The sequence below is a fragment of the Sturnus vulgaris genome, chromosome 27 (assembly GCF_052056855.1).
Source record: "Sturnus vulgaris isolate bStuVul1 chromosome 27, bStuVul1.hap1, whole genome shotgun sequence".
Lineage (NCBI taxonomy): Eukaryota > Metazoa > Chordata > Aves > Passeriformes > Sturnidae > Sturnus > Sturnus vulgaris.
In genome coordinates, this window is record NC_142269.1 from 4,839,685 (window position 1) to 4,865,799 (window position 26,115).

At 63.5% G+C, this 26,115-nt stretch overlaps 3 protein-coding genes across 7 annotated transcripts; all 3 read left to right on the forward strand.

Annotated features, from left to right (window-relative positions):
• On the forward strand, positions 1 to 8,246 carry RAPGEFL1 (Rap guanine nucleotide exchange factor like 1). The gene is made up of 15 exons (XM_088179770.1): positions 1 to 424; positions 2,355 to 2,433; positions 3,070 to 3,220; positions 3,292 to 3,389; positions 3,907 to 4,019; positions 4,203 to 4,370; positions 4,450 to 4,547; positions 4,675 to 4,797; positions 4,880 to 5,058; positions 5,138 to 5,228; positions 5,982 to 6,032; positions 6,303 to 6,390; positions 6,479 to 6,543; positions 6,818 to 6,872; positions 7,721 to 8,246. The coding sequence occupies exons 1-15, from the start codon at positions 1 to 3 to the stop codon at positions 7,843 to 7,845; spliced, it is 1,908 nt and encodes a 635-aa protein (XP_088035896.1). The 3' UTR covers positions 7,846 to 8,246.
• A 116-nt stretch (positions 8,247 to 8,362) lies between these two features.
• On the forward strand, positions 8,363 to 20,046 carry WIPF2 (WAS/WASL interacting protein family member 2). Of its 5 annotated transcripts, XM_088179774.1 has the most exons (9): positions 8,748 to 8,793; positions 14,235 to 14,282; positions 14,938 to 15,050; positions 15,236 to 15,368; positions 15,506 to 15,625; positions 16,045 to 16,695; positions 17,731 to 17,940; positions 18,036 to 18,137; positions 18,835 to 20,046. In XM_088179774.1, the coding sequence occupies exons 3-9, from the start codon at positions 14,988 to 14,990 to the stop codon at positions 18,873 to 18,875; spliced, it is 1,320 nt and encodes a 439-aa protein (XP_088035900.1). In that variant the 5' UTR covers positions 8,748 to 8,793; positions 14,235 to 14,282; positions 14,938 to 14,987; the 3' UTR covers positions 18,876 to 20,046. The 5 variants fall into 5 exon arrangements, with proteins under 5 accessions (XP_088035897.1, XP_088035899.1, XP_088035900.1 ...); XM_088179773.1 differs by lacking the exon at positions 14,235 to 14,282 and having other exon boundaries at positions 8,723 to 8,793; XM_088179772.1 differs by lacking the exon at positions 8,748 to 8,793 and having other exon boundaries at positions 8,837 to 14,282.
• A 90-nt stretch (positions 20,047 to 20,136) lies between these two features.
• CDC6 (cell division cycle 6) lies at positions 20,137 to 24,569 on the forward strand. Its single transcript, XM_014885393.2, has 11 exons — positions 20,137 to 21,108; positions 21,347 to 21,565; positions 21,868 to 22,067; positions 22,154 to 22,317; positions 22,457 to 22,563; positions 22,713 to 22,852; positions 22,938 to 23,038; positions 23,175 to 23,239; positions 23,387 to 23,586; positions 23,695 to 23,835; positions 23,963 to 24,569. The coding sequence occupies exons 1-11, from the start codon at positions 20,865 to 20,867 to the stop codon at positions 24,050 to 24,052; spliced, it is 1,671 nt and encodes a 556-aa protein (XP_014740879.2). The 5' UTR covers positions 20,137 to 20,864; the 3' UTR covers positions 24,053 to 24,569.
• The last annotated feature ends 1,546 nt before the right edge of the window (positions 24,570 to 26,115 follow it).

Here is a 26,115-nt window from a genome sequence, read left to right on the forward strand (position 1 = left end):
ATGAAGCCGCTGGAGAAGTTGCTGAAGAAGCCGGGCTCGCACCTGCCCGTCCGCCCCGCCGCCCCCCCGGGGCAGGTACCGGGGCCGGGGTCGGTGCCTGCGCCACGGCGGCAGAGTCTGTCGCGCCCGCCCGCCTCCCCCGAGGAGCCGGCGGGGCCCGCGGGGCCGGTACCGGGGGGCGAGAGCCGCTGGCTGGAGCTACGACCACCCGAGGCACCGCTCCGCTCCCCTGAGGACCCGTCACCGGGCTGCGACCGCGATCGAGATCGGGACCGGGAGCCACCGAGCCCGGAGCCGCCGCCCGCCGCCCGGTGCTGCTGCGGCTGCGGCTGCGCCCCCGCCGCGCCCGCGCCCCCCGAGCGGCTCCTGACCGCGCTCCTCGACCGGCTGCCGGCGGCTGCACACGGGAGGGGCTGCGGGGCAGGTACGGGGCTGCGGGACCGCCGGGACGGGCTGCGGGGCTGCCCGGGGCGGGGAGCGCGTGGATCACGGGCGATGCGGCGGAGCGGAGAGAGACCGGGGGCGGCCGCTGCTTGCGGGGGGGATGCGCTGGTGGATGCTGGGGTGGGAAACAGCGGAGTGGGGGACCCCTGTGCCCGCTGAGGCGGGTGGCCTTGCACAGGGTACAGCGGTGCCTGGTTGAGGTGACAAGGTCAAGGCTGGGTCTCCGCCGGGGCAGGGCGTCCGTGGCAGCGGGGTGGGCAGCAGTCTGAGGGGTGGGCAGGGGTTCCGCGGGCAAGACAGCACGGCAGAGGTGCTGGCAAGGGAATATGGGCTCAATGACAGCGCCAGCTCGGTGGGAGCCGGGGATGGCCGGGCACCGGCAGTCACTGCAGCATCCACCTCCCGGTTGGATGGTCCTGGTGCTAAAATTAGCCCCGATGGGAGCTGCAGTGGAGCGGGGGGGGCCGGTTCGACTCCCCTTTTCTCTGGCACAGGCCTCCCGGTGCTGTCCCACCGTGGCTACCCGTGCCCAGGGGTTGGGGTGGTTTTGGTGCCAGAGCTGGGTGGGAGCCAGGCTGGGTACAGGTGGGTTGGAGCCTTCCCACACCACGGGGATCGCCTGTCCCGGCCAATTCCACTCGGCTGCTGGGACCAGAGGCTGCCAGGGACCCCAGGCCAGTGCCAGCCCCCTGCTCCAGTGATGCCAGGGCAAGGATTGGGTGCAACCACCGACAAGAGGAGCCCTCGGGTAGGGGCGAGCTGGGACTGGTAGCGCCAGGTACTGCCTGCACAAACAAGCTGCCAGGCCTGGTGGTGCCCGGGCTGGCACGGAGCAGGGGGGCAGGAGCCAGCATGGGGGTCCCGACACAGGGAAACGTCCCTGCTGCTCTGGGGTACAGCGTGAGTGCTGCAGCAGGATGGGGAAACTGAGGCAGGGCTGGGGGGCGGCTGCAGCCTGAAGGGATGGGGGGAGTCTTCAACTCCTGCCCCACAGGCAGAACCTGGGAGGGAGCTGCACTCAGGGCAGGGGGCTGGGACAGCGGGGACAGCTGGAAGCCGTGTACCTACACCCCCCGTGCTGCTGCTATCCCTGTCTGTCCTTGTGCCCCAGACTGCCGTGTCCTGCTTTTGGCAGCAGCTGATGCCCCGTGGGTGCTGTGCACGGCGCGGGAGTGCCAGGGGACCCTCTGCCCTGGCTTGGCACTGATCCGTGACCGGGTTAACAGTCTGGGGGATGACTGGGGAGTGGCTGGGTGGATGCTCTGCATAGGCCCTCTGTGGGTCAGGTCCCTTGGAAGGGCTCTGGGGTCCCACCACTGTATCCCTGGGGCACTTGGGCACAGCCCTTGGGAACCCACGGCTGGGGACCCGCTCGGGGCCGAGGGTTGTGCTGGTGCCAGACGAGGGAGCGGTGCCTCGTCCAAAGGTCGTGGTGGTGACTGATGCCGGCTCTGACGGGCACAGACGCCGGTACCGGGCCCTCGGCTCATCTGGCCTTGCCAAAACACCTTCACAGGGTGGTGCCACCCATGCTACCCCACAGAGCCCGGCTGTGGCACCCGCCCTGTGTGCCCCAAGCTGCCTGCCTCAGTTTCCCTTCGCCGTGTCCTGCTGTGCCCGCGGTCGGGCTCTCACGGGGCTCTCGGGTGTGCCGGGGTGTCGCGGCCCCAGTCCCGCCCTGCCGGCGCCTCTGCCCCCACACCGGCTCGGCCGGGCCCGGCTGCCCCGGGGCTGGGAGCGGGCCCTGAGTCAGCGCTGGCGCGGGGGGGTTCGCGTGGGGTTCGGCCTCTCCCGGTGTCACCCTGTGAATTACCATCGCTCCCCCACGCATCCACCCCGAATGGGGCCCCGGGGGTGTCGGGGGCCTCTGTGGGGGACGGGTGCCCACATCTGTGCCCCTGTCCCCCCAGAGTCGCTGCTGGATGACATCGTGCTCACCCACTCGCTGTTCCTGCCCACCGAGCGTTTCCTGCAGCAGCTGCACCAGCAATATCCTGGGGTCCCCGGGGGCCACGAGGGTGGGAACGAGGGTGGGTGAGGAGGGGTCTGAGGTTGGGCATGAGGAGGGCACTGAGGTTCAGTGAGGGTGGGTACAAAGGTGCTGTGGAGGGGCAGAAGAGAGGGTGCAATGGGGAGATGTCCAAGGTTGAGCACAGGGAGGGCATGAGGGGGGCATGAGAGAGGACACGAGGGTGCAAGGAGGAGGGGTCCGAGGCTGGGCATGAGAAGGATATTGGGGGGTAGTGAGGGTGGGCATAAGGGGACCGTGAAGGGGACAAGGTGATGGCACAAGAGTTAGCATGAAGGTGCAGCCAGGAGGGCACCAGCGTGGACACCAGGCTGCCGTGAAGCTGGCACAAGGGTGGCCATGAGAGTGACAAAAGGGTGGGCATGGGGCTGCAAGGGGACATGGGGAGGGCAGCGGGGTGCTGTGAGGGGGCTCACAGGAGCAGCAAGAAGGGGACTGAGGTGCCATGAGGATGGGCTACAGGTTTGGGTGTAAGGTGGGCAGTGTGGTGGTACCAGGGAAGGCACAACAACCCTCACTGAGGTCCCTTGGTGCAGCAGGCGCTGGGGGGTGGCCGAGGGTCCCTCCTTGCCGTGGCACCTCCTTGACAGTGCCACCTTTGTGCTGGCGGCGGGCAGCCCCCCGGCGCGCTGGGAGGAGGGGTCTGGGCTGCGGCGCAAGCGGGCAGTGCTGGCCGTGCTGCTGCACTTCCTCGAGACCTACAAGGGGCTGCTGCAGGAGGAGGAGAGCGCCGGGAAGGTCATCAAGGTGGGTGTCCCCTTCCCGTGTCCCCGCCTCAGTGTCCTGCAGTCCCAGCCCTGACCCGTCTTGCCCCACAGGAGCTTTACCTGCTCATCATGAAGGACACGTCCCTTTACCACGAGCTGGAGGATGAGATCATCAAGCTGCACCAGCTCGTGGAGACTGTGGAGCTCAAGTGAGAAGAGGGTCACGGGGTCCTAGGGGTGCCTGTGGTCAGGGGTCCCCCGGGGACCAGGGGTCACCGTTGGTGAGAGGTTCTTGGGGAGGGCAGGGAATCCTGTGGAGTCCCGAGGTTCCCTGTGGGACAAGGGATCCCCAGGGAGGGCAGGGAGTCCTGAGGTTCCCTCTGGGTCAGGAGGTCCCTGAGGAGGGCAGAGGATCCTAGGGGTCCCCTCAGGGAGTCCCCAAGAAGGACAAGGAGTTGTGAGGGTGCCCAGGGGCCGGGGGGGTCAGTAGCAGCCCACCCTGGTGCTCTCCTGGTTGCACCTTCACATCCAACTTTGTGCCCCCTCATGCCCTCACCATGCGCAGCCTCGGACCCCTCCGCACTGCACCCTCGTGCCCACCCTCCTCCTGTGCCCAACCTGCCACGAGTGAGGCCCTGGGTGGGGGCTGCCATGGCACCCACAGGTCTCGGGGTGCAGCCCCGGGGGTCCGGGGCCCTGCCTGAGTCCTGTCCTGTGCCCCCACAGGGTGGCCGACGAGACCCCCCCCCCGAACAAGCAGGTGAAGCCGCTGTTCCGGCATTTCCGACGCATCGACTCCTGCTTGCAGACCCGGGTGGCATTTCGGGGTTCTGACGAGAGTGAGTGACTGTGTGGAGAGCTGAGGGGGACTGGAGCCCCCTCCATGACCCACGAGCCGCTGTACCAGGGGCCGTGCCCTCTCCGGGTCTGCCCAGGGTCTGCTCCGTGCCTCAGTTTCCCCGATGGGCAGTGCCCGGGGTGGTGTGGGGGTGCCCGGCGCTGACCCCCCGCCCTCTCCCCAGTTTTCTGCCGCGTGTACATGCCCGACCACTCGTACGTCACCATCCGCAGCCGCCTCTCGGCCTCGGTGCAGGACATCCTGGCCTCGGTCACCGAGAAGCTCCAGTACTCGGAGGAGCAGAGCACCCGGGGGGACGCGCTCATCCTCGTCACCATGGCCTCGTCCGGAGGTGCCCGGGGGGCTGGGGGTGCTGCGGGTGGGGCTGGGGGGTCCGGCCGGTGCTGACCCCACCCTGTGCCCCTCTGCAGAGAAAGCGGTGCTGCAGCCCAGCGAGGAGTGCGTGTTCACCACCCTGGGCATCAACAGCCACCTCTTCGCCTGCACCAGGGACACTTTCGACTCCCTGGTGAGCCCTGCGGTGGGGACACCCCGGCAGGGACCCCCCCATCACCTGCACGGCCCTGGCACCGCGATCACTCCTTGCACAGAACCCTCCCAGCACCCTGAGTGCCCTGCCCGGTGTCCTCTCGCAGGTGCCGCTGCCCGAGGAGATCCAGGTAGTCCCGGGAGACACCGAGATCCACCGTGCCGAGCCCGAGGATGTCGCCAACCACCTCACAGCCTTCCACTGGGAGCTCTTCCGCTGCATCCACGAGGTTTGGGGGGCTCGGGGGGCTCGCGGGAGTTGCCATGCTGTGGAGGGGGGGGGCACTGATGGAATGTGTGTATCCCCCCCAGCTGGAATTCGTGGATTACGTGTTCCACGGGGAGCGGGGCCGGCGGGAGACGGCGAACCTGGAGCTGCTGCTGCAGCGCTGCAGTGAAGTGCAGCACTGGGTGGGCACGGAGCTGCTGCTCTGCGAGGGGCTGGGCAAGCGCGCCCACCTGCTCAAGAAGCTCATCAAGATCGCTGCCATGTGAGTGAGGGAGGGCACGGGGGGGCTGCAGGGGGGTCCCTGCGGTGCCCAGCCCACCCCTCACGCTGTCTTCCACCAGCTGTAAGCAGAACCAGGACATGCTCTCCTTCTACGCCATCGTCATTGGCCTCAACAACGCCGCCGTCAGCCGCCTGCGCCTCACCTGGGAGGTGAGGGCTGGAGCGCCCCTGACCCTCACGGTGCTCCCAGATCTTCCTGTGCCTTTCTGAACAACCCCAAATGCTCCCTGACCGTTTCCTGACTGATCCCTGGGTGCTATCTGTTCCTTCTGGAAGCTCCCACCCCACCTCCAATGCTCCCAGGACTCTTTGGATGCTCCCAGACCACCCCTAGGTGCTCCCAGGACCCTCAGAATGCCCGTGCCCACACTTGGCTGCTCCTAGACCCCTCCTGGGGTTCTTTCAGACCTCCCTTGTGTGTTCATGGAGCTCCCTGGGAACTCCCTTCCTCCTCAGTACTCCCAGAATTTTGCCGGATGCTCTTGGACTGCCCCTAAATGCTCTCACTCCACCCTCCGGTGTTCATAGGACTCTCTGGATGCTCCCAGACCACCCCCTGGGTGCTTCCTGACACTGCCCACGTGCTCACAGGACCCTTGAGATGCTTGTGCCCACACCTGGCTGCTCCAGACCTCTCCTGGGTTCTTCCAGACCCTACCCTGAGTGCCCTTGGAACCCTCCAAGAGCTCACACCCCCACCTCAGTACTTCCAGGACTCCTCTGGGTGCTCCTAGACTACCCCTGGCTGCTTCCAGACCTTCCTGGGCCTTTCTGGACACCCTCAGATGCTCCCTGGCCTTTTCCTGGCCTCTCCCAGAACCTCCTGGAAGCTCCTGCCCTCTCCTTTGGTGCTCCCTGGCCCTGCTGGATGCTACCAACCCTCTCCCCTTTTTTGTCTTCCAGAAGCTCCCAGGGAAATTCAAGAATCTGTTTCGGAAGTTTGAGAACCTGACGGTGGGTGAGAGGTGTGGGGACTGCTGGGGGTCTTGAGGGGTCCCCAAGCCTCCCCTGCGGGTGTTGGGGGATCCCCAGGCCTCTCCTGGGGGTGTTTGGGGTTCTGGTGAGCAGGGGACAGTGTTGAGGTGTCCCAGGGTGTCCTGGGATGTCCTTGCCCCTCTCCCCCAGGCCACCAGCCCTATAACCATGGCCACCACCATGGGGAGGGGGATTCAGGGCATCCCTGGGGAGCCCCCCCAAAGCCTGACCCCCCCCATTCCCCCCCAGGACCCCTGCAGGAACCACAAGACCTACCGGGAGGTGCTGGCCAAGATGAAGCCTCCCCTCATCCCCTTCGTTCCGCTCATCCTCAAAGGTGAGGGGAGTCTCAGGGGCTTCCCCTCGGTGGGTTGGGGTCCCTCTGACACTTCATGGGACCCCCCATCAACCCCTCTCTCCCCTAGATCTGACCTTCCTACATGAAGGCAGCAAGACCCTCCTGGATGGGCTGGTCAACGTGGAGAAACTGGTGGGTTCTAGGGGGGAATGGGGCAGAGGGACCCCCAGGATGAGGCCAGGGGAGAGGAGACTCCCCTGACGGGCTGGAGGACCCCTATTCCCCGAGGGTTTGGGGCTCGCCTGTCTGGGGGAGTGGGAGGGTTCAGAGTCTCCTGGGTGCAGAACAGGATCCTGGGGGGGTCCTTGAGGGTGGAGGAGGCTCCTGGAGGGGTCACTGGTCGCCAGGTGGCCTGGGTGGGGTCTCAGGGGGCTGGGACTGACTCTGGGGTCTCTCTGTGCCTCAGCACTGCATTGCCGAGAAAGTGAGAACCGTGCGGAAGTACCGGAGCCGCCCCCTCTGTGAGTGGGGGGACAGGGAAGGGGCACTGCTGGGACCAGGGGGACACTGCTGGGACCAGGGGGACACTGCTGGGGCCAGGGGGAGCACTGCTGGGGCCAGGGGGAGCACTGCTGGGGCCAGGGGGAGCACTGCTGGGGCCAGGGGGGCACTGCTGGGGCCAGGGGGAGCACTGCTGGGGCCTGCGAGGCACTGCTGGGGCCAGGGGGACACTGCTGGGACAAGGGGGGCCACTGCTGGGGCCAGGGGGGCATTGCTGGGGCCAGGGGGGACACTGCTGGGACAAGGGGGGACACTGCTGGGGAGGCCCACATGGCCCTGAACCTGTGATGCTGGCCTTGAGGGATGGGGATTTGGCCAGAGCATCCTCACACCTCCTTGTTCATACCCCTACATCCCTAAATCCCTGCATGCGCATCCCTCATCCATCCCTTCATCTCTCATCCCTTCACTCTGCATTCCTTCATCCCCATTCCTGCATGCCTGAATCCCTATCCCTTCATCCCTGTCCCCACACCCCCATTCCCACGCTGCCATTTCATCCCCATCCCTGTCCCCTGCATCTCTTAATCCTTCAATCCCCACTTTCATGTTGCCATCTCCATTTCCCTCCTGCATCCCCTCCATCCCCACATCCCCTGCATTCCCACCACTGCCTTGCCATCCCTGCGTACTTCCATCCCTCTCCCTCCATCATCATTCCCACATTCCCATTCCCAAACTGCCATCTTCTATCTTTCCATCCCCATCCCTCCATCCCCGCCTCTTCCTCCATCCCCATCCTCTCCATTCCCACACTGCATTTTTCCATCCCCATCCTTCCTGTTCCCTGTTCCGGGCCCGTTTCCAGGCCTGGAGCTGGAGGCATCCCCGGCCCAGCTGCAGACCAAGGCCTACGTGCGGCAGCTGCGCGTCATCGACAACCAGAACCTGCTCTTCGAGCTCTCCTACAAGCTGGAGCCTGGCAGCCAGTGAGGGGGGGGCTCACCCCGGGACCCCCAAACCCCGGGACCCCCCCCGGGGGGCCCGGAGCCCCCCAGCACTGACGCACTTTGCCCAGCCCCGGCCCTTGGGTGCTGCCCCCACCCTTGGGGGGGGGGGGTGGGGGTGGGTTTGGGGACCCCCCTGGCGCATCCCCCTCTTCCTTCCCCTCCCCTGGCTGGGGCACAGGGGCCCCTGGGGGGGGCCATGTGACCCCCCCCGTCCCCTCTATTTTTGTATGTGTGGCCTGCCCCCCCCAGACGTGTATATTTTGTACTGCCGCTGTCCGGAATTGTACATTTATTTTTTAAGAAAAAGGAGGAAAAATGGCAAAAAAAAAAAAAAAATCAAGCTGGGGGTGGGGTGGAGAGCCCCAATAAAAGTCTGTCCCAGCACCTGTCTCTAATGTCATGGTAGGGGTTGAGGTCATTGTGGGGGTGACGTCACAGCCTTGCTGTCGGTGACGTCACGGCTCCGGCACCGACGAGATGGGGTCGACCTTCACAAGATGGCGGCAGCGCGGAAACCAATCATTGACCTTCCAAACATGGCGACAACAAAAGTGCCCGTCAACCCTCCCAACATGGCGACCGCTGACCTTCTCAATATGGCGGAAGGGGAGGAGACAGGCGGCGCTGCCGCAGCACCACGGGCATTCAGTAGTGTTTCGGAACAGAGTGGGGAATTTCTTCTTTCTGGTGGTGCTCTGCCTTTGGTCACCGAGACGCCGCGGCACTGGACACTCACGGAGCCGGCGTGACCTTCCCAAGATGGTGATGACGGACCTTTCCCTCATAACCATCCGACCTCCTCATCATGGCGCGGCTGCCCCGCCGTGCCCGGCCCACATCCGGTTCGGTCGCGCAGGCCCAGAAGGGCCACGACCGCCATTTCGTTCGGCGGGGCTGGGGCCGGGGCCGGGAGCGGCGGGAGGAGCCGCGGGTGAGCGGGGGAGGGCCGGGGGGCATCGGCGGGGCCGGGCTGGACCGGGGCTCGCGGGGTTCGGGGGGGCTGGGACTGCGGCCGCGGGACCCCTGTGTGGGGTGTGGTGGCTTGGGTGGGCGCGTGAGGCCTGTGTAGAGCCTGGGGCCGGTGGGGCGGAGAGTGCGCTGAGGCCTGCGCGGATCTAGGGGTTGCCCGGTGCCGGCTGAGGGTCCTCGGGGCCGTCTGAGGGATCCCTGGGGCAGTCTGAGGGGTCCGCAGGGCCGGCTGTGGAGTGCCAGGAACCGGCCAGGCTGGGGGGGCTGGAACCCCCACATGGACCCCCTGGACCCTCCCACCCTGACCCCCGGGACGCCTGTGAGATCTCCCACCTCGCTGACTCCTGGGCCACGTCACAGCCCCTTCCCCAGAGCTACCCTGGACCCCCCAGCTTGGGTGTGCCCAGTACCTATGGGTCTGGGGACCTGTGACCCCACCACCATGGAGACCCCCACTCTGACCTCTAGGTTTCCTCTGAGACCCGTCCCCAAGACCCCATGGACCTCCACTGAGACCCCCATACTGTCCTTGACTCCTCCACCCTGACCCTTGAATTACGTGTTGGGTTCCTTCCCAAGACCCTCCCTGTACCCCCACTCTGGGTGTGTCTGGAACTGGCAGGACCAGTGGCCTGGGACCCCCTGTGACCCCTGGGATCCCCGCACTGACCTCCTGGACTTCTCTACCCCTCCTTGGACTCCCATCTTTGGGTTGATTGGAACCAGCGGGGCCAGGGGTCTGGGACCTCCACCCTGACCCCAGGGTGTCCTCAGGGACTGCCCTGAGATCCCTTCATTGACTCCTGGACCCCTTCACCTTGACCCCTGGGCCACTTCAGGGACCCCTCCCCAGGACCCCTAGCATGAGGGTCTCCAGAGATGGCAAGGCTGGGGGCCTGGGACCCCCACTGTGACTCCTGACACCCCTCTGAGACCCCCATATTGATACCCTGGACCCTTCCAGCCCAGCCCAGGAGGCCCCTGGACCCCCAGCCTGGGGATGCCCAGAAATGCTGGGGCCAGGTGCCTGGGATGTCATGATGGGGACCCCCAGCATGGAGACTGACCCCAGAGTGTCCCCTGGGACTCCCCCTATGACCTCTGAGACCCCCACCATGACCCCAGTGACCCCTCCCCCTGACTCTTGGGTCACTTCAGGGTCCCCTCCCCAAGACCCCTGTGGGGCTGTCTGGAACTGGCAGGACCAGGAGCCAGGAACCCCCAGTGTGACCCCTGTGTCTACCCAGGACCCCCACCAGGACCCTTGGGACCCCTCCGCCCTTCCCAGGATCCCTCTGGGACCCCAGCACTGACTCCCAGGACCCCTCTGGACCCCCACCCTGCGAGTGCCCAGAACCAGTAAGGGCTGGGGATGCACTGGAGCCTGTCAAGAGAGGGGAGACCGTATTTGGGGTACAGGAGAAGGAGAGGTGGACGTTTTGGAGCCTGTGGTGGCTTAGGGATGACCATGGACACAAAGTTCCATGGAATCCTGGAGCTACTTGGGTTGGAAATGACCTTTAAATCCCATCTTCCACTGGAAGGGGTTGTTCCAAGCCCCGTCCAACCTGGAACACTTCCAGGGATGGGGCAGACACAGCTTTTCTGGGCAACACTGGAATTAAGTTGTCCCTCTCGCTCCAGGGAAACACATCCAGGACTCCCTGCTCCCTTCCTGACCACTGTGGCATGGATGGGAAGGCCGGTGCACCGGGAGCACGCGTTCACTGGGGATCCCACTCTGTTGGGATCACTGTCAGGATCGCTGCACCCGGAATTCCCAGCTCCGGCTCAAAGGAACTGGGAAGTCCCCGCGTCTCCTGCCACTTCCTCCCGCTGGAATAACTCAGCGGTTCCTGCCCAGCCCCTCGGTTCCTGCCCAGCCCCTCGTGTGCCACCTCTCCCTTCCCGGCTTCCTTTTGCCTTTTCGGCAAAGGGGGAGCGGCAGGAAGGCTGCGGGCCTGGCAGGACGAGCTTTTCCTGCTTTTCCCTTTGTTGCAGCTGAATTTCGGGACAGGGTTCCTTGCTCCTGATTAAAGGTTTCCTCTGCTGAGTGACCTGAGATGGGAGCAAGGGACAGACTGAGCTGGGGGTTCTGTGGTCGAGGACGGGAAAGCCAGGGTGGGGAAACTGAGGCTTGTGGAAGCTGGGAAAGGGGAAACTGGATAGGGAAACTGTGGAGAGGAAAACGGAGGATGTGGAAGCTGCGGATGGATAGGGAAACGGGTTATAGAAGCTGTGGGTGGATGGGGAAACTGAGGCTATGGAGCTCGTCCCTGAGGAGTTAGAAACTCTGGAGTTCGAGGTTTTTTGTAAAAAACGCCTCGTCAGCGCCCGCGGGTCGTTAATAATTCACAGGGAGCGTCTGGATCCCGCGGGGCCCGAGCGTGTCTGTCTGTCTACACGCAGGGATGCGCCGGCTCCGCGGGATGCTCCAAATGGAGCTGGCAGCTCGGCTCGGGAAGCATGCTGATAGGATTTTAAAAGCCTGAATGACCTTAAATCCTGCGATGGCTGTCGCTCAGGATAAATTATTTATGTAGCATCCTCAGCTCCTCGGGAGCGGCCAGGAATGTCAGGCTGCAGAGGACAGGGTTTGAATTTGGGAGGGGGTAAGGAGGAACTGCGGGTTTGGATGGGAAGAGAGGGAAGATAAAGGCGCGGGGGCGGGTGTTGGAGAGGTCCAGCCTTGGAAGTCGTTCCCAAACCGGTGCGGCCGCATTTCTGCACCGACATCAGAGGGTGGAAATTCCTCTTGATCTGCAGTTCAAAGCCTCCCTGAGGATGAGGCGCTGCAGCTCGGGCTTGCAAATGTGAAATACAAATCCGCCCGGAGCCCAAATCCCCCTGAAAAGCGAGGAAATAGGCGGCTGAAGGTCACTGCTGCTGCCTGTCCTGCTCCAGCAGCAATTCCCCCGGGAGGAATGGGATAGGGGCTGCTGCTGGGGAAGGCGTTTCGATTCCCTCCACAGCAAACAGGGACTTAAAAAATGCCTGGAAAACATGGTGTGTCTCCCTGGCTGGGCCGGATCTGCCTAATCTTGCTGCTTTTAGGGGGCAAGGGGCAGCTGAATGTCAAGTTCTTGGGATTTAGTAATGTTTCGATCCCAGGATTGACAGGGAAGTGATGATCCAAAACACTGCCGAGGGTTCTGTGGCCATGGTGGGCTCCAGCCTGTGGAACAGCAGCTCTGAAGCAGCTTTCCACAGGATGACCTCGATCTCCTGATCTCTCCCTCCTCCCAAGGGACAGCTTTTCACACCTTGTTTTCCTCATGCTTTGCTCAGCTTTTCTGAGGTTTGGTTTGGATTGGAAAAGCAAAGGCACTGTGTAAACCTGCCCCTCCTGCCTCAGCCCAGCTTTTATCTGCTGGTGTCTCTGGATTCAGCTCTTCCCAGCCACTTTCCCTGTGAGCACAGGGAGCTGCCACCATGGCATGTGGAGCCCTCAGAGGCTCCGATGTGTCTTGTAAGGGTCCTGGTAAGGAAGAACAAAGGAGAAGGAGCACAGAGAAGTCGGAGTGTTGTTCACAGGGATCGCTTCTGCCAGGCATGAAGGGGTGCTGGGAGGAGAACTCCCCCCTTTCTTCTTTTCCTGGAGGATTTAGCTCCTTCTCCCTAATCTGTATCAGCTGGGTCTGTCTTCTTGCACATGAAAGATCCAGGCTGTATTTCAAAGGCACCGTTCCCACCCGGAGCTCTCAGCTTTTCCCAGCCGTGTGCTGAGTTCGGGGCCTCTCGATTTTGGTTTTTCAATGTGACCTTTGCTGTTAATCCCCAGCCTGAACGGGGCCATGTGCCGAAATGGAATGACCTGTTTCTTGGGAATTCAGCTCCACTTTATCCTCAAGCTGCTTTAGCTTAAACTCTTCTCTCCCTTCCTCTCTTTCTTCTAGGTCAGAGCCTGGATCTGAGCACAGGTTTTGCTGTAAGGGCACCTTAGAGGGGAGATAGTGACTCGTGATCTGTTTGTAGAAATACCTCACTTGTCCTACAGGTCCCTGTGGATTGTCCCTGTGGGTTGTCTGGAGCCTGTCTCAGGGTGTCAGCAGGTCACACTGAGATACCCCAACAGTGCTGGCCTGTCACGGGTGGCACTGGGTGGTTTGTCCCAGCTGACAAACCCCTGTTTGTCTGTCTGTGAGATGCGTCCCAGTCACAGGGGCCACCGAGGGAAGTGTCACCCTGGGAGTAACCAGCTGGCGCAGGAGCAGAGCGGGGACACATTGTGTGACGTTCCCATGGGTCAGGAGCAGAGGTGGTGGCCCTGGCATCACTCCTGTGCTGGCTCAGGGCTGTGACACACGAGCCCAAGTCAGGAGTCTCATTACCTGGCTCATTCCTCAGCTGGATCCCTGCTAATTCCCTCCGGCAGCTGATCCAGCACGGCTGGGGCTCTGCCCGGAGCCACTCGTGCCACCCTGGCCCCGTGATCCCACTGCAGGTGGGAAGGAGCACAGGGAAAAGTGTTCCTGTTCCAACACGTCCCAGACGAGCACGTTCAGAGCCGTCTGTGATCCTGCTCCAGTGGGAAAGGCACAGCCGGATGGGTTTGCTGGGCGTTGTTCCCGACTGAAGTGTCCGGAGGGACTGATGGACGTCAGCTCTTGGGGGCGAAGCCTCGAGCTCAGACTGGGGCGAAGGAGCCCCCCGTTTGTTATGGGAGGGCACTGGGGCCCTGGGAGCCTTGGGTGACTTGGAAGATGCCGTGAGATAGAGGGAGGAATGTGTTCCTGATGAAGCTATAGCTGAGGAGTTCTCACAGGGTAGAAGAGTTGATTTTAATTAAAAGGCAGTTTAAGTACTTATTTATTTCTCTGAACCCCAGAGCCAGTGGTTTGCTGGAGGGGAGGGGAGCTGCTGCTGTGGCAGCCATGCTGCTTCCCGTTCTCACACCTTGGGACTGTCTGACAGAGGATGGACCTGTGTCCTGTGGATTAGGAAGTTGTAGTTTATCTAGCAGGAGATGAGTGTGAGAAGGGATCTGTTAATACCTGGTACAAACCTGAGTCATAAAGGAACTTTCCCTGTGGTGGGGGCTGTTCCTGTGCCCTCTGTCACCTGCCCTGGAGGTCAGGCCTCAGAAATCGGAAGTTTCAGGTGTGAAATTGCCCTGTCCTTTCCTCCTGTTGTGGTTCCCGTTAGTGACTGTGGAATAGGTTTTCCTGTGGGAAGGACATCTGTGGCCCAGAGAGGGACATTTGTCCCCTGCCTCAGGGTCTGCCCCTAGCGCCTGGGACTCTCTATGTGGTGAGCAAGGCCTCCAGTCATCACATTCCTATTCCCTGAGCCGGTGCTACAGGAGGCTCTACCTGAGCACTGCTGTCAGCAGCACGAGGGCCTGTGACCTCAGTGATTCAGGCTCCTCTTCCTGCCCCCACTCCCTCCGTGTTCTGTCTCCAGTGCCGACCAGAGCTGCCGGGCCCTGCGGAGTCCTGGGAGCTGTTCCAGGTGAGCCTTGGTGCCAGAAAGGTTCATTCTGGGCTTCTGATGAGTTGAGTTGGAGCGCTGCCAGATCCGTGCTGGGAAAGCTGGTTTTCCTGATTGCTTGGACAGCTTTGAGGGGGCTTTGGAGTTGTGGGGCACAGAGAGCCTTCAGTGCCAGGAGGTTATTGATACAGGAGACAAGAGGTCGGGAAATTCAGGGATGGGAGCCACAGGACAGTCCTGTGCTACTTTGTGCTGCTGTGGAGTTGGAGCCATCTGGCAGATTTGCCCTGGCCATAGATGGAGAGGCCATGGGACCATGTGCCAGTGGGCTACTGTCACACTCCTATGTGAGCAGCCTCTGGCTGCAGCTGGAGGAGCTGGATGGATGGTGCAGGATCTGCTTGGCCGGGTTTTTGTCTGCCGATCGAGGTGGTTGTGTGAGACTTGTCCTGGGTTTTGATTGCAGGCGCTGTGGGGGCCCTGGGGATTGAGGTGGGGATGTGCTGGCTCCCACCTCTGAGATCTGCTGCTCCAGGGTGTTGGGACAGCCTGGGAGAGCAGCTCCAGCTGCTGCTGTGCACGAGCTCCGGGCACAGGGCACCAGCACAATTCCCCAGGGCTGTGTTTCACCACCGGCTTTCCCTGCATTCCCTGAACGCTTCCTCCCTTCCCGCAGGCATGAGTGCCCAGGCCTGCCCCCAGCACTGAGCAGCCGGAGCCGCCAGGATGCCGATCCCTCCTCCCCCGCCGCCGCCCCCCGGCCCCCCGCCACCCCCCACCCTCAGTCAGGTAGGGGTCACCTCGCTGGGTGGGGAGGTGGCCTGTCCCCACATGGGGCCGCTTGCCGGAGGAATTGCCGCCGGAGAAGGCTGGCTGTGGCAGGAGTGGGATGTTCCGGGAGGTGGGAATGTGGAGTTGGGCTGTTCCTGTGGCAGGGGGTCCCAGGGAGGTGCTGACCTGCTGCTCCTCTCCAGGCGAACACGGAACCGCCGAAGCTGAGCCGAGAGGAGCAGCGAGGCCGTGGGGCTCTCCTGCAGGACATCTGTAAAGGGACCAAGCTCAGGAAAGTGACCCAAATCAATGACCGGAGTGCACCCATACTGGAAAGTGAGTCCCCAGAAGGCTCCCAACCCCATGCTGGGCACTGCTGTGCCTTCAGGGCGCTTGCCCATCTGGTTCCCAGCAGCTCCTCATTGGAGGAGCGGATAATTCCAGGCTTAACCTCTTTGCCTCCCTCCTTTCAGAGCCCAAGGGCAGCGGCAGCAGCAGCTACAGCTCCAGCTCAGCCGCCATCCAGCCCAAGGGCGGCCTCTTCCAAGGCGGCGTTCCCAAGCTCAGACCTGTGGGAGCCAAGGACAGCTCAGGTAATGGCCACAGGCCCGTGGTGTGTGTGGGGGTCCCTGGGGAGGGCCCTGAGCAGGAAGGGGTTCAGGATCTCACTGTGTATCCCTGGGGATTTCAGCTACTCTGAGGCAGGACCCGAAATCACATCCCATGCATGGCACAGGCCAGCTATGCCCTCCTTGAGCCTCAGTCCCACACACAGACCTCTTGGAGGTCGCAGGAGTTTCGTGTATTGCTGAACTCTTCGTGTTCTCTGTGGTGGCCACAGAGCAGAGTGGTGAGAGAGGAGCCGTGTGTGGCTGTGCTCGGTGCCAGCTCCCTGCGTGTGCCAGACAACCATCCCTGTGGCCTGGCCCTCCTGAGCCGTGGCTCTGTGCAGGGACAGGGCACTGCTCCCATGCCGTGCCCGACCCCCTCACTGTGCTCTCCTTCCCCACAGACAGTTCTGCTAAACAAACACTGCAAGTTCCTGGCTCCCGAGCAGCTGCTCCCAGGCCCCCAGTGCCAGCCAGCAACAGCCGCCCTCAGGACGATGCCGACAGCAGCCGGGGGTCCCCACCGGAACTGCCGCGCACTCAGAGGCCCTCCCTGCCTGACCTGTCCCGGCCTGGCACCGCTGGCGGCACCGGCATGAAGCACAGCTCCTCGGCCCCACCGCCCCCACCGCCAGGACGCCGCGCCGCCGCGCCCCCGGCCCCCCCTCCAGCACACGCCAAGGCCTCGCCCTACAACCGGGAGAAGCCACTGCCGCCCACCCCGGGACAGCGCCTGCCCGGCAGCAGGGACGGACCCCCTGCCCCACCACCCATCAAACCCCCCCCTTCCCCAGTCAGTCTCCGGTCGGGCGCTCAGGGCCAGTCTCTCGCCCCTCCACCTCCCCCTTACCGACAACCCCCCGGTGTCCCCAACGGCCCTTCCAGCCCCAGCAGTGAGTCGGCTCCGGAGCTGCCACAGAGACACAACTCCTTGCACAGGAAGGCACCCGGCCCGTTGCGGGGTCTGGCACCGCCGCCCCCCACTGCTGCCTCCCCGTCCCTGCAGAGCAGCCGCCCCCCACCGCCGGCCAGAGATCCCCCAAGCCGTGGAGCAGGTAAGAGCCACTCGCTCTGCGGTGCCTGGGGACAGCTGGGGTGATCAAGGGTTGGTGGGAGGTGATAAGCAAGAATTGGCTTTGGAGCACAGCAAGGCTTTTGCATGTGGTGTAGGGGCCGAGCTGGGGCAGGAGTTGCAGTGCCATGTTTAACACGTGTCCCATGACCGTCCAGCTCCTTCCAGTCCTGGTGCTGACTCCTGCCTGTGCTCTCCTGGGTTGGGAGATCAGAACATGGCAGAGCGTAGCTGCCCTGAGCTTCCTGAACGTTACTGGGAGGGTGCAAAAAGCTATAGCAGAGCAGAGAGAAGCCTTTCCCTGGGTGTGCAGCCCTTGGGAACATGTCCCCATGGCTGAGGCTGGTGTTGGCTGTGTCCCGGTGCCCCCCCGTGCACTCCTGGGCTCCCCGTCCAGACCGCAGCTCCTGCCTGGGCCCCTGCCAAGCCACTCCGTCCTTCTGGCCCTGCCAGAATCCCTCCTCAGAGCTACAGCTGGGGATCTGCTCTGTCAGCCCGGGTGTAATTAGGCTAATGAGGAGCACGAACTGCCACGGAGCCTCTGCTGGAGGCTGGGCAGGAGTGAGAGGTGGGTCAGAGGGGCTGTGCGTGTTGTGTCCAGTGTCACTGCCTTGGTGACACTGCGGATGTGGCTTCCAGTGCTGGCAGGCAGCATCTTGGCTCCATGTGGAGCTGCTGCCCTGAGACTCGGGGATGTGCGGGGTCGTAGCTGCTCCTAGGATCCCCTCTAGTGCAGAGGGCCCTGTGCCCAGTGTGGGCTGTGAGCACGTGGGGCTGGAGCAGCCCCCGGGGTGGTTGGTGAGCTGGGGGGCAGCAGGGCTTGCTGGTCCCTGCACTGCAGCTGGTTGAGGGATGAGGAATGCAGATGTCAGGAGCGAGCAGGAAATCTCTGGGCACGCGTAGGAGCATCCCTGGGCCGCAGTCTGGCACAGCAGCTGGCCCAGAACGCTCGGGGGATGTCCCTGGGTTTGCCCCGGGAATGCCGCGTGGTGCTGACCCCGCTGTCCCTTCCCTGCAGCTCCGCCGCCCCCCCTGCAGATGCTGCGGAACGGAGGGCGCGACGCCCCCCCGCCCCCACCCCCCTACAGACTGCACGGCCCCGCCGAGCCCCCCAGCCGGGGGAAGCCCCCGCCGCCCCCCACCCGGACCCCGGCCGGGCCGCCACCGCCACCACCGCCCGTGCGGAACGGGCACCGGGACTCCATCTCCACCGTCAGAGCATTCCTGGGTGAGTGGGACCCCCACGGATCCCCCCCTGTGGCTTTGGCCAGGCTCCCCCGGAGCTCACTTCCCTCACCTGCCCCTTCTGCCATTTCTTCGCAGATGACTTTGAATCCAAATACTCCTTTCATCCCGTTGAAGACTTCCCAGCCCCAGAGGAATATAAATACTTCCAGAGAATCTACCCCAGCAAAACAAACAGAGGTGAGGAGGAGGAGGGGGTGTCCCAAATTCCCTCTTCCCCTCCAGTGCCCTTGGGGCTGGCACTGTCCTGTTTGTCCCTGCAACGGCCATGCCCAGAGCTCTGCCTCTGTTCTGGGGGGTGCTGAGCCCCATTCTCAGGGGTACCAAGCCCTGAAGGCACCTCTCTTTGCTGCAGGGGGGCTAGAAATTTGGGCTGAGTGAACGCCCTATCCCACCGGCTCCTGGTTTGCCTGCTTGGAAATGCTGCAGGGCTCATTCCTGCCTTTGCTGAGCACCATTGGTACCAAAGGCGATCTCGAAGGACCCCGCAGCCAGAGCCACGGCTGGGCAGGGGCTGGGGGGATGTGGACCCTATGTGTATGCCAGGATAGTCTCAGAGCACCAGTGCTTGGACCTGGCAGAGCTCAAAGTGCCCTTGGTGCTGCGCGTCAGCGCTGCGGATCCCGGCGGAGACTCCGGGGAGAATGGGATGCTCGTTTATTTTTAGAGCCATGAATGTTTAATGCGGGTTTGAAAAGCCCCGAGCTCGGTGCGGCTGCAGCGGCTGCTGCCAGGCGCAAATCCCAGGCTCCAGATCTCCGCGGGGAGGTCGGGGGGGGGGCCGGCAGCTGGCGCGGGGGTGTGGAGGAGGGAAAGCAGACGTGCTGGATCCGGCTCTGCGGAGCTCCCGCTTCCAACAGGCTTCCTTGTCTTCCAGCTACGCGTGGGGCTCCCCCTCTGCCCCCCATCCCCAGGTGAAACCGAGCTGTGCAGGTGGATTGTTCCAGAGCAGAGACATGGACCTCCTTCCCCTTCCTCAGCCGGACCTCCCCAGCTCCCAGCCCCCCGGATCCTGCATGACACACTCCCAGCCTCTCCGGTTTTCCCAGGACAAGCGGATCTCCCCAGTCCAGCGTGCTCCGCCAGCCCTGCCTCATCTATGCACCCCCCAGGATTCAGTGACCTCGTGGCAAGCCTGGATGGGTCCATCCCTCATTCCTCCTCATGGATCCTGGGTTGGGATCTGCCTGGGAGCCGGGCACGGGACTTGAGGCCAAGCCGTGTTCTGGCTGTTGGGACCAGGGGGCCTCATGGAGAGGGGCTGGGGTCAGGCAGGGAATGGACACGCTGTGAGACCCCCAGAGTGAGGGGAAACAGGGACAGGCCGGCAGAGCCTCGTTATCCTGGGAAAGCCTGTTGTCCAGGTGGAACCTTGTTATCCTGGCACAGCCCATTGCTTTTTTTGCACAGGAGCCGGTGGAGGCGGGGGGGGGGAACGTGAGTGGGACCATGCAGGGACACCTCGACAGCACCGGGCTGGTGGGGACCCTCTTTCTCTGACCCCACAGGGGGGACACCCCCATGTACCCCCCTCAAAACCACTGCTCCCCTGGCACTCCTCCCCACGGTTCCCCTGGCTCTCACTGCTGACTCCCCCCTAAACTTGAGCATTTTAACAAGAAAACACTAATTACATGGCGAGGGGGGCTGTTTGTGCTGGGTCTGGTGCACCAGGGGGCACGTTGAGGGGCCCTGGGAGCCGGTGATGTTTTGCCTTACACTCCCTGTCCGACGGGTGGTCCCGGGGCGGGGGTCACACTAACGTAGTTACTGATCTCTTTGTACCATAGCAGGAAGGGCACGGGGTGCAGGGGGGTCACTCCTGCAGACGGGTTTGGGGCTCATTCAGGGGATTTTTTCTATGATGATGGACCTTCCCCTGTTGAAGCTGGAGCAAGTTGGGTGAGGGGTGAGTGGGGGGTTTCTCTGGAGAATGAGCCCCCCCCAGTGCTGCCCTTTGGGTTAAATAAAGGTTCAACACGGTTCTGCCCCTCCTGGAGCGAGGGGCCCTTTTAAAAGGGAACAGAGGATTTTGGAGGAGCTGGAAATTACATTTAAATAAAAGTAATAAAGTGATAAATGATATCAAGGACACTGTCTAAGGGGAGGTCCTCAGGAACCCCTTTTCTTTCTTGGAGGTGATGCCCCAAAGGCTGGGGGCAGGGCACTTTGGCAGACAGAGTGGAAGCAGTAGAAAGGCAGGATCGGGGTTTCTAGTGGCACTGGGACCACCGGGAAGGAGGATTGTGGGTACTGGGAGCAGGGGGAGGGGGATTGACGGGTGTGAGCACTGGGAGCATGGGATAAGCGCGGTGGGGAATACTGGGAGGAGGGGTGAAGAGTACTGGGAACATGGAGAGACAAGATTAGGCGGCAGTAGAAAGGCGGTAGAGGAGGAACTGGTGGCACTGGGAGTAAGGGGAAGGCTGGGTTGGGGGTTGGGGGTTGCGGGCCGTGGGAGCACTGGGGGGTACTGGGAGCACTGAGTACCCTCAGGCAGACCACAGCTCCCAGCATGCCCCGCGCGCCGCCCTCGGCATCTTCCGCCGTGCCTCGGGTACCCTCGCTGATTGGCTGCTGTGTTGCGGCCCTTCCTCCGGTCTCGGCGATTGGCGGCTGCGGCAGCGGCACAGCCAATGGGGCGAAAGGGGCGGGGCCAGCTCGGCCTGGTGGCGGGAAGTGCGGAGCCGGGGCTCATTTGGCGCGAGAAGGTTGGTGCCGTTAGCGCGGGGAAGCGGAGGGGACCTGAGGAGGTTTGGGGGGCATGGGGGTCAGAGATGAGGGGCAGCGCAGTGGGGACTGGGACTGGGGGGGCAGGGGGTGGCCGGGAACCGCGGGGCTGGCGGTCTTTCTCACTTGACCGGGGTCCCGCCCTCTGACCGCTGTCCTCCACCGGTAGCCCCCGCCATGGCCAGCAGCAGCCCGCAGAGCCAGCCCACCATCAACTTCCCTCGCACGAGGAGCGCCCGCCGCCTCGCTGCCCCCTCGGCCAAGAGCGACCCCGACGCCCCTGCTCTGCGCCCCTCGCCGCGTTCCAAGACCTCAAGCCCCGCCGACCCCGGACAGGCCGCACCGGGCACACGCTCAGGCCGGACCACAGCGCAGCCCCTGAGCCCCAAAGTGCAGCCCCTGAGCCCCCGCAAACGCCTGGGTAAGTGCTTCCGCCGAGACCCCCCGGGAATGTCAGGGGGTGCATCCCCCTTCGCACCTCGGGGAGCTGGGGCAAACAGATGGGCCCAGCCCCGTCTGGCTCTAGTCCAGATGCATTTGTGGCTTCACCCCCATTTCGGGAGGAAGAGCTACTCACGCGGGACTTTTTGGAGGGGCTGAAGCACAAAATCCCCCAGGGAGAGCGGCCCCGTGTCAGCACCAACGTATTGCCCTTGCAGGTGATGACAACCTGTGCAATGTCCCCCATGCCCTGCCTGGCTCCCCAGCCAAGCGCAGCAAGGAGAACCGGGGCCGTCGCCTGCTCTTTGGGGACCCCTCGGCCTCCCCCGAGCAGCCCAAGAGCCCGGGGCCATCCCCGCGGAGCAGGGGGCCAGAGACCCCTCGGAGCTCGGGGCTCAGCGGGCAGCACCCACGTACCCGGCTCTTCAGGCAGGAAGGTGAGTGTGGGCAGGGCTGGATATGGGGTTATGGATGGGATATGGGGGGCATGCAGGGATGGGATAGGGATTGGGAATATGGATAGGGTGGGATAGAGTTGAAAGTGGAGCAAAGGATGGGGTTGGGGATAGGAATGGGAGTGAGGTGGGCGACAGAGCCAGGGATAGGGATGGGTATATAGAGCTGGGGATAGATATGAAGGCAGGGATGGGGATGGGGACATGGATGGGGATGATGATCAGTTGGGATGGCGTCCCAGCAGTGCCACATCCTTCCCTGAATCCTCTTGCTTCCTGTACAGGTACCTGTTACCAGCAGGTCAAGCAGGTGCTGCATGCAGCCGTGCCCGACCGGCTCCAGGGCAGGGAGCGGGAGACTGGGATCCTCCGGCAGTTCCTGCGGGAACACGTCCTGGGGCGCCGTCCCGGCAGCCTCTACGTGTCCGGAGCCCCCGGGACTGGGAAAACAGCCTGTCTGAGCCGTGTTCTGCTCGACTGCAAGGTGTGTGCCATGGCCACAGCCGTGGGGCTGCTGTGGGGGCTGGGGGCGGTGGGATGGGGCTAGTGTAACATTCCCATTCCCGGCAGGACGAGCTGGCCAGGAGCAAGACTGTGGTGCTGAACTGCATGGCACTGGGCAGCCCCCACAGCGTCTTCCCTGCCCTGGCACAGCACCTGGGGCTGCCCGTGGCCACTGGCCGGGAGCGTGTCCGGAGCCTGGAGAAGCATCTGACGGCCCAGGGGCCCATGGTGTGAGTTCCCTGTCTCTGGTGGGTGGAGTGGGATCCCCCTGGATGCCAGCCAGGAGAGGCAGGCTAGCAGCAGCTCTGCCTTCCCTGCTTGGAGTGCTGTGAGGGGGCAGAGCAGGGGTTGATCTGGGCTCTCCCACAGCCTCCTGGTGCTGGATGAACTGGACCAACTAGAGAGCAAAGGCCAGGATGTGCTCTACACCCTCTTTGAGTGGCCCCAGCTGCCCAGTTCCAGGCTCGTCCTCGTGGGTGAGTGTGCGGGGTGTAACACTGCTGCCCTGGGCACCCTCCCTCCCTCCACCCAAAAGGGGGGGGTTGATGGGGACTTGTCTTTGCAGCCCCCTCCTGCTCCCTCTTTGGAGAACAGCCCTCATCCTCCTCTTCCCCTCTCCCTGCAGGATTGGCCAATGCCCTGGACCTGACAGACCGCAGCCTGGCCAGGCTGGGAGTCCACACAGCCGGCAGCCCCCAGCTGCTCCACTTCCCACCCTACACCAAGGAGCAGCTCACCTGCATCCTGCAGGAGCGGCTGGGGCAGGTGGGGACACGGGGAGGACAGAGGGTGGGGCATGGGGTCCTCTGCCCACATGGGTGGCAGCACTGATGGCCCTGGTGCCTCACAGGTGGCAGGTGACCCCGTCCTGGACTCTGCTGCGCTCCAGTTCTGTGCCCGCAAGGTCTCTGCAGTCTCCGGTGATGCCCGCAAGGCCCTGGATGTTTGTAGGTCAGTGCGTGCCCCAAAACCTGGTGGTGCCAGGGCCAGCTTGGTCCCTGTGGGTCTCCATGGCTTCCCTGCACCACGGTGTTTGTGCCAGGGGTGCACCGTGCTCTGCCTGGTGCTCAAGGCTGTCCCTCCCCAGGCGTGCCGTGGAGGTGGTGGAGCTGGAGGTGCGAGGCCAGACCCTGCTCAAGCCACTGCCTGGGGGTGAGTCACTGCTGCCAGAGCCAAAACCCTTGGGGGGCGCTTCTCTGGGGCCACCTCCGTGGGAATCTGGGCTCCCTTTGTGGGGCATTTTCCTCCACTACCAACTCTGTTTTCTCACTTCCTTGGGATCTTTTCTCTGTCGCACAGGTGACTCCCCAGTGTCCCCCGTCCCCAAGCGCGTGGGGCTCCTGCACGTCTCCCGGGTGCTCTCGGAGGTGTTTGGGGACCGGCTGGCAGGAGGGTCCCAGGGGGCCCAGGACACCTTCCCGATGCAGCAGAAGGTGCTGCTCTGCTCCCTGCTCCTGCTTACCCGGCGCTCACAGACCCGTGAGGTGACCCTGGGGAAGGTGAGTGGCAGTGGGACCCTCTCAGGGCTGTACGTGGGCAATGGATGGGTGTCCCTGGGGTATCTCTTGGGTGCTTTGCTGTGGTGTAACCCCCCCTGCCCTTCCCAGCTCCACGACACCTACAGCCAGGTGTGCCGACGGCAGCAGCTTCCCGCAGTTGACCAGGCTGAGTGTCTGTCCCTTGTCGCCCTCCTGGAGTCCCGTGGTGTCCTCGAGCTCAAGAGGGCCAAGGAGGCCCGGCTGGCCAAGGTACCATGGGATTGGTGAGGCTGGGTCTGGTGGCAGCACTGGGGTGCAGTGATGGGACATGATCCAGTGGTGGGACTGGGGCAGGGTCTGGCAGCACGGTGCTGAGCATCCCTGTTCTCCCACCCAGGTTTCTCTGACGCTGGAGGAGGCAGCGCTGGAGCACAGGCTGCAGGACACGGCACTAGTGGGCAGCATCCTGGCCCAGGGACTGCATTAACCCCCCTGCACCCTCCCCATGGCCCCAAGGAGGATTTCACTGCTGTGGCAAGAGCAGACAAGTGGATCCCAAGATCTGGGGCATTTGTCAAGTTCTGCCTTGGGGCTGTCAGTCTGGGGTCTTTTTATTAATATTTTTAATATAATAATATTATTAATGTTATATTGTAATTTCTGCATGATGGGAGCTTAGGCGGGAGGCTGGGACACCCCCCAGTCCCTTTGCAGGGAGTGGTGGGTGCTCCTGGCCACCCTTGCCACTCTGATGTGTGATCCTGAGGTCCAGTGTTGCTCCTGCCATGAATTAAGGACCATGTTTGCTCCAAACTCTTTCAGGGCCCTCTGAGGCCCTCCACAACCTTCACCACCACTCTGGCTGCAGGGAGAATCTTCCCAGTACCAGCCCTGCTCTGGGTCCCAGTGCTGGCAGTGGCAGAGGGGGTGCAGGGATCCCTGGAGGGGGACAGGACTGGGGGATCCCTTTATCTCCTGCCATGAAATAAAGTTGTTTTAATTTAGCTCTGGCTTCTGCCCCCCCTGTTTAACCCCTCTCCCCCTAGTCCCTGCCTGCCCCTCGCTATGGGGACCTGGTCCTGTCCTCCCCAACTCGTCTCCTGGGCTCCAGCCCCAGCCTCAGCTCCTGGCCCCAGCTCCTCCATTTCTGTTAAATAATGGACGCTTTGACCTAATTTTGCAGCTTCCTCATCACGGGGGGGCTCCAAATGGGGGTGGGGGCGGGGAGTGAGAGGGGATGAGGCTCTGCTTGTGCCCCACATCCCTCCATCCCACCCTACCTCTGCCATCCCATCCTGTCCCCCAGGACCCCTGGCTGCCCCTCAGCAGCTCCTGGCCAGGCATGGGGCGTTGGTGCTGGGGGAGGATGTGAGTGGTACTGGAGTCCCCAGGGTGCCTCAGTTTCCTTGTGGCCCCAGGGGATTGCCCTGCCATGTCCCAGCTCCACCCCGGCTCTGCCCCTCAGCTCTGTGGCATCCCTGCAGGTCACAGGACACGGGGACATTTGCACCGGGTGCCCAGGACAAGGACACAAAGGGGAAGAGCCTGGTGGGTGCCACCACAAGCTGGGCAGCCCCCTCTCTCCACCGTTGCATGGCCAGGGGACACCTTGGGGACACGTCGGTTCCTGTTGGCCATGGGGATCAGCGAGGAAACCGAGGCAGGGGGGGCACGGGGGAATCTGGGAGCCCCGGGGGCCCCGAGCAGAGCAGGCTCAGCCCTCGCTGCCGGCGCTATTTATAGCCGGCACTGCCATGTGTCGGACGTGTGCGGCCGCACGGGCGGGCGCCGGGGTCAGCCCAGGCTGTGCCTGCTCTGGGCTGTGTCCCGGTGCCCTCACCACATCAGGGGCCTTGGGGGACCTTGTCCCTGCCCCTCCCCACATCGTGGGGCTCAGCGGGCACCGCGACCCAGCCACCAATCACCAGGCTCTGGGGCTGAGTGGGTACTGGCGTCATCCTGCCTGTGGGCAGACATGGGGTCTGGGGGTCCCCAGCTCCCCACAGGCCATGGCGGCCACATCCTGCCCTGTGCCAGCCTCAGGGAGTGACGCAGCCCCACGGCACATGGTGACATGGCACACAGTGACAGTGTCAGGAAGGAAGCGCCTGGCAGCGTGCGGGTCCGTGGTGACGCAGTGGTGATGCAGGCAGGCATCCTTCTCCATCTCTTCCCCTCGGTTGCTCCATCCCTGGCCCCCCATGGTGGTGGGTGACGTGATGGTGGCACAGGCAGGTGCAGGCAGGGCACTAGGACATCCCCACATCTGGGCTAGACTGGCTGTGGTGGGCACCCCGCAGCGAGCCTGGAGGGCTGCCAGTCCTGGCGCTGTCCCTGAGGTGTCCTGGCTGTGTTCATGAGGATGCGGACAGCAGAGCAGTGTAGGGGACATGGCCCCCCTTGCCACACCAGTGCCAGCTCCAGCTCCACTCTGCCGCAGTGGATGAAAAATCGATGGCGCAGCTGGATCCAGGCGCGTGGGTGCCGGAGCTCCCGCTGGAGCCGTTTGTCACCGTGGGCTGGCAGTGCTGCGGTGGGAGCAGCGTGGCA

Coding starts and splice junctions, on each gene's coding strand:
- RAPGEFL1 (XM_088179770.1), top strand. CDS start 1: ATGAAGCCGCTGGAGAAGTTGCTGAAGAAGCCGGGCTCGCACCTGCCC. Junction 3,390..3,906: donor GTGGAGACTGTGGAGCTCAA/GTGAGAAGAGGG, acceptor GTGCCCCCACAG/GGTGGCCGACGAGACCCCCC. Junction 5,229..5,981: donor GCCTGCGCCTCACCTGGGAG/GTGAGGGCTGGA, acceptor TTTGTCTTCCAG/AAGCTCCCAGGGAAATTCAA.
- WIPF2 (XM_088179771.1), top strand. CDS start 8,668: ATGGCGCGGCTGCCCCGCCGTGCCCGGCCCACATCCGGTTCGGTCGCG. Junction 8,794..15,235: donor AGCGGCGGGAGGAGCCGCGG/GTGAGCGGGGGA, acceptor GCTCCTCTCCAG/GCGAACACGGAACCGCCGAA. Junction 15,369..15,505: donor GAGTGCACCCATACTGGAAA/GTGAGTCCCCAG, acceptor CCCTCCTTTCAG/AGCCCAAGGGCAGCGGCAGC.
- CDC6 (XM_014885393.2), top strand. CDS start 20,865: ATGGCCAGCAGCAGCCCGCAGAGCCAGCCCACCATCAACTTCCCTCGC. Junction 22,564..22,712: donor TTCCAGGCTCGTCCTCGTGG/GTGAGTGTGCGG, acceptor CTCTCCCTGCAG/GATTGGCCAATGCCCTGGAC. Junction 22,853..22,937: donor TGCAGGAGCGGCTGGGGCAG/GTGGGGACACGG, acceptor GGTGCCTCACAG/GTGGCAGGTGACCCCGTCCT.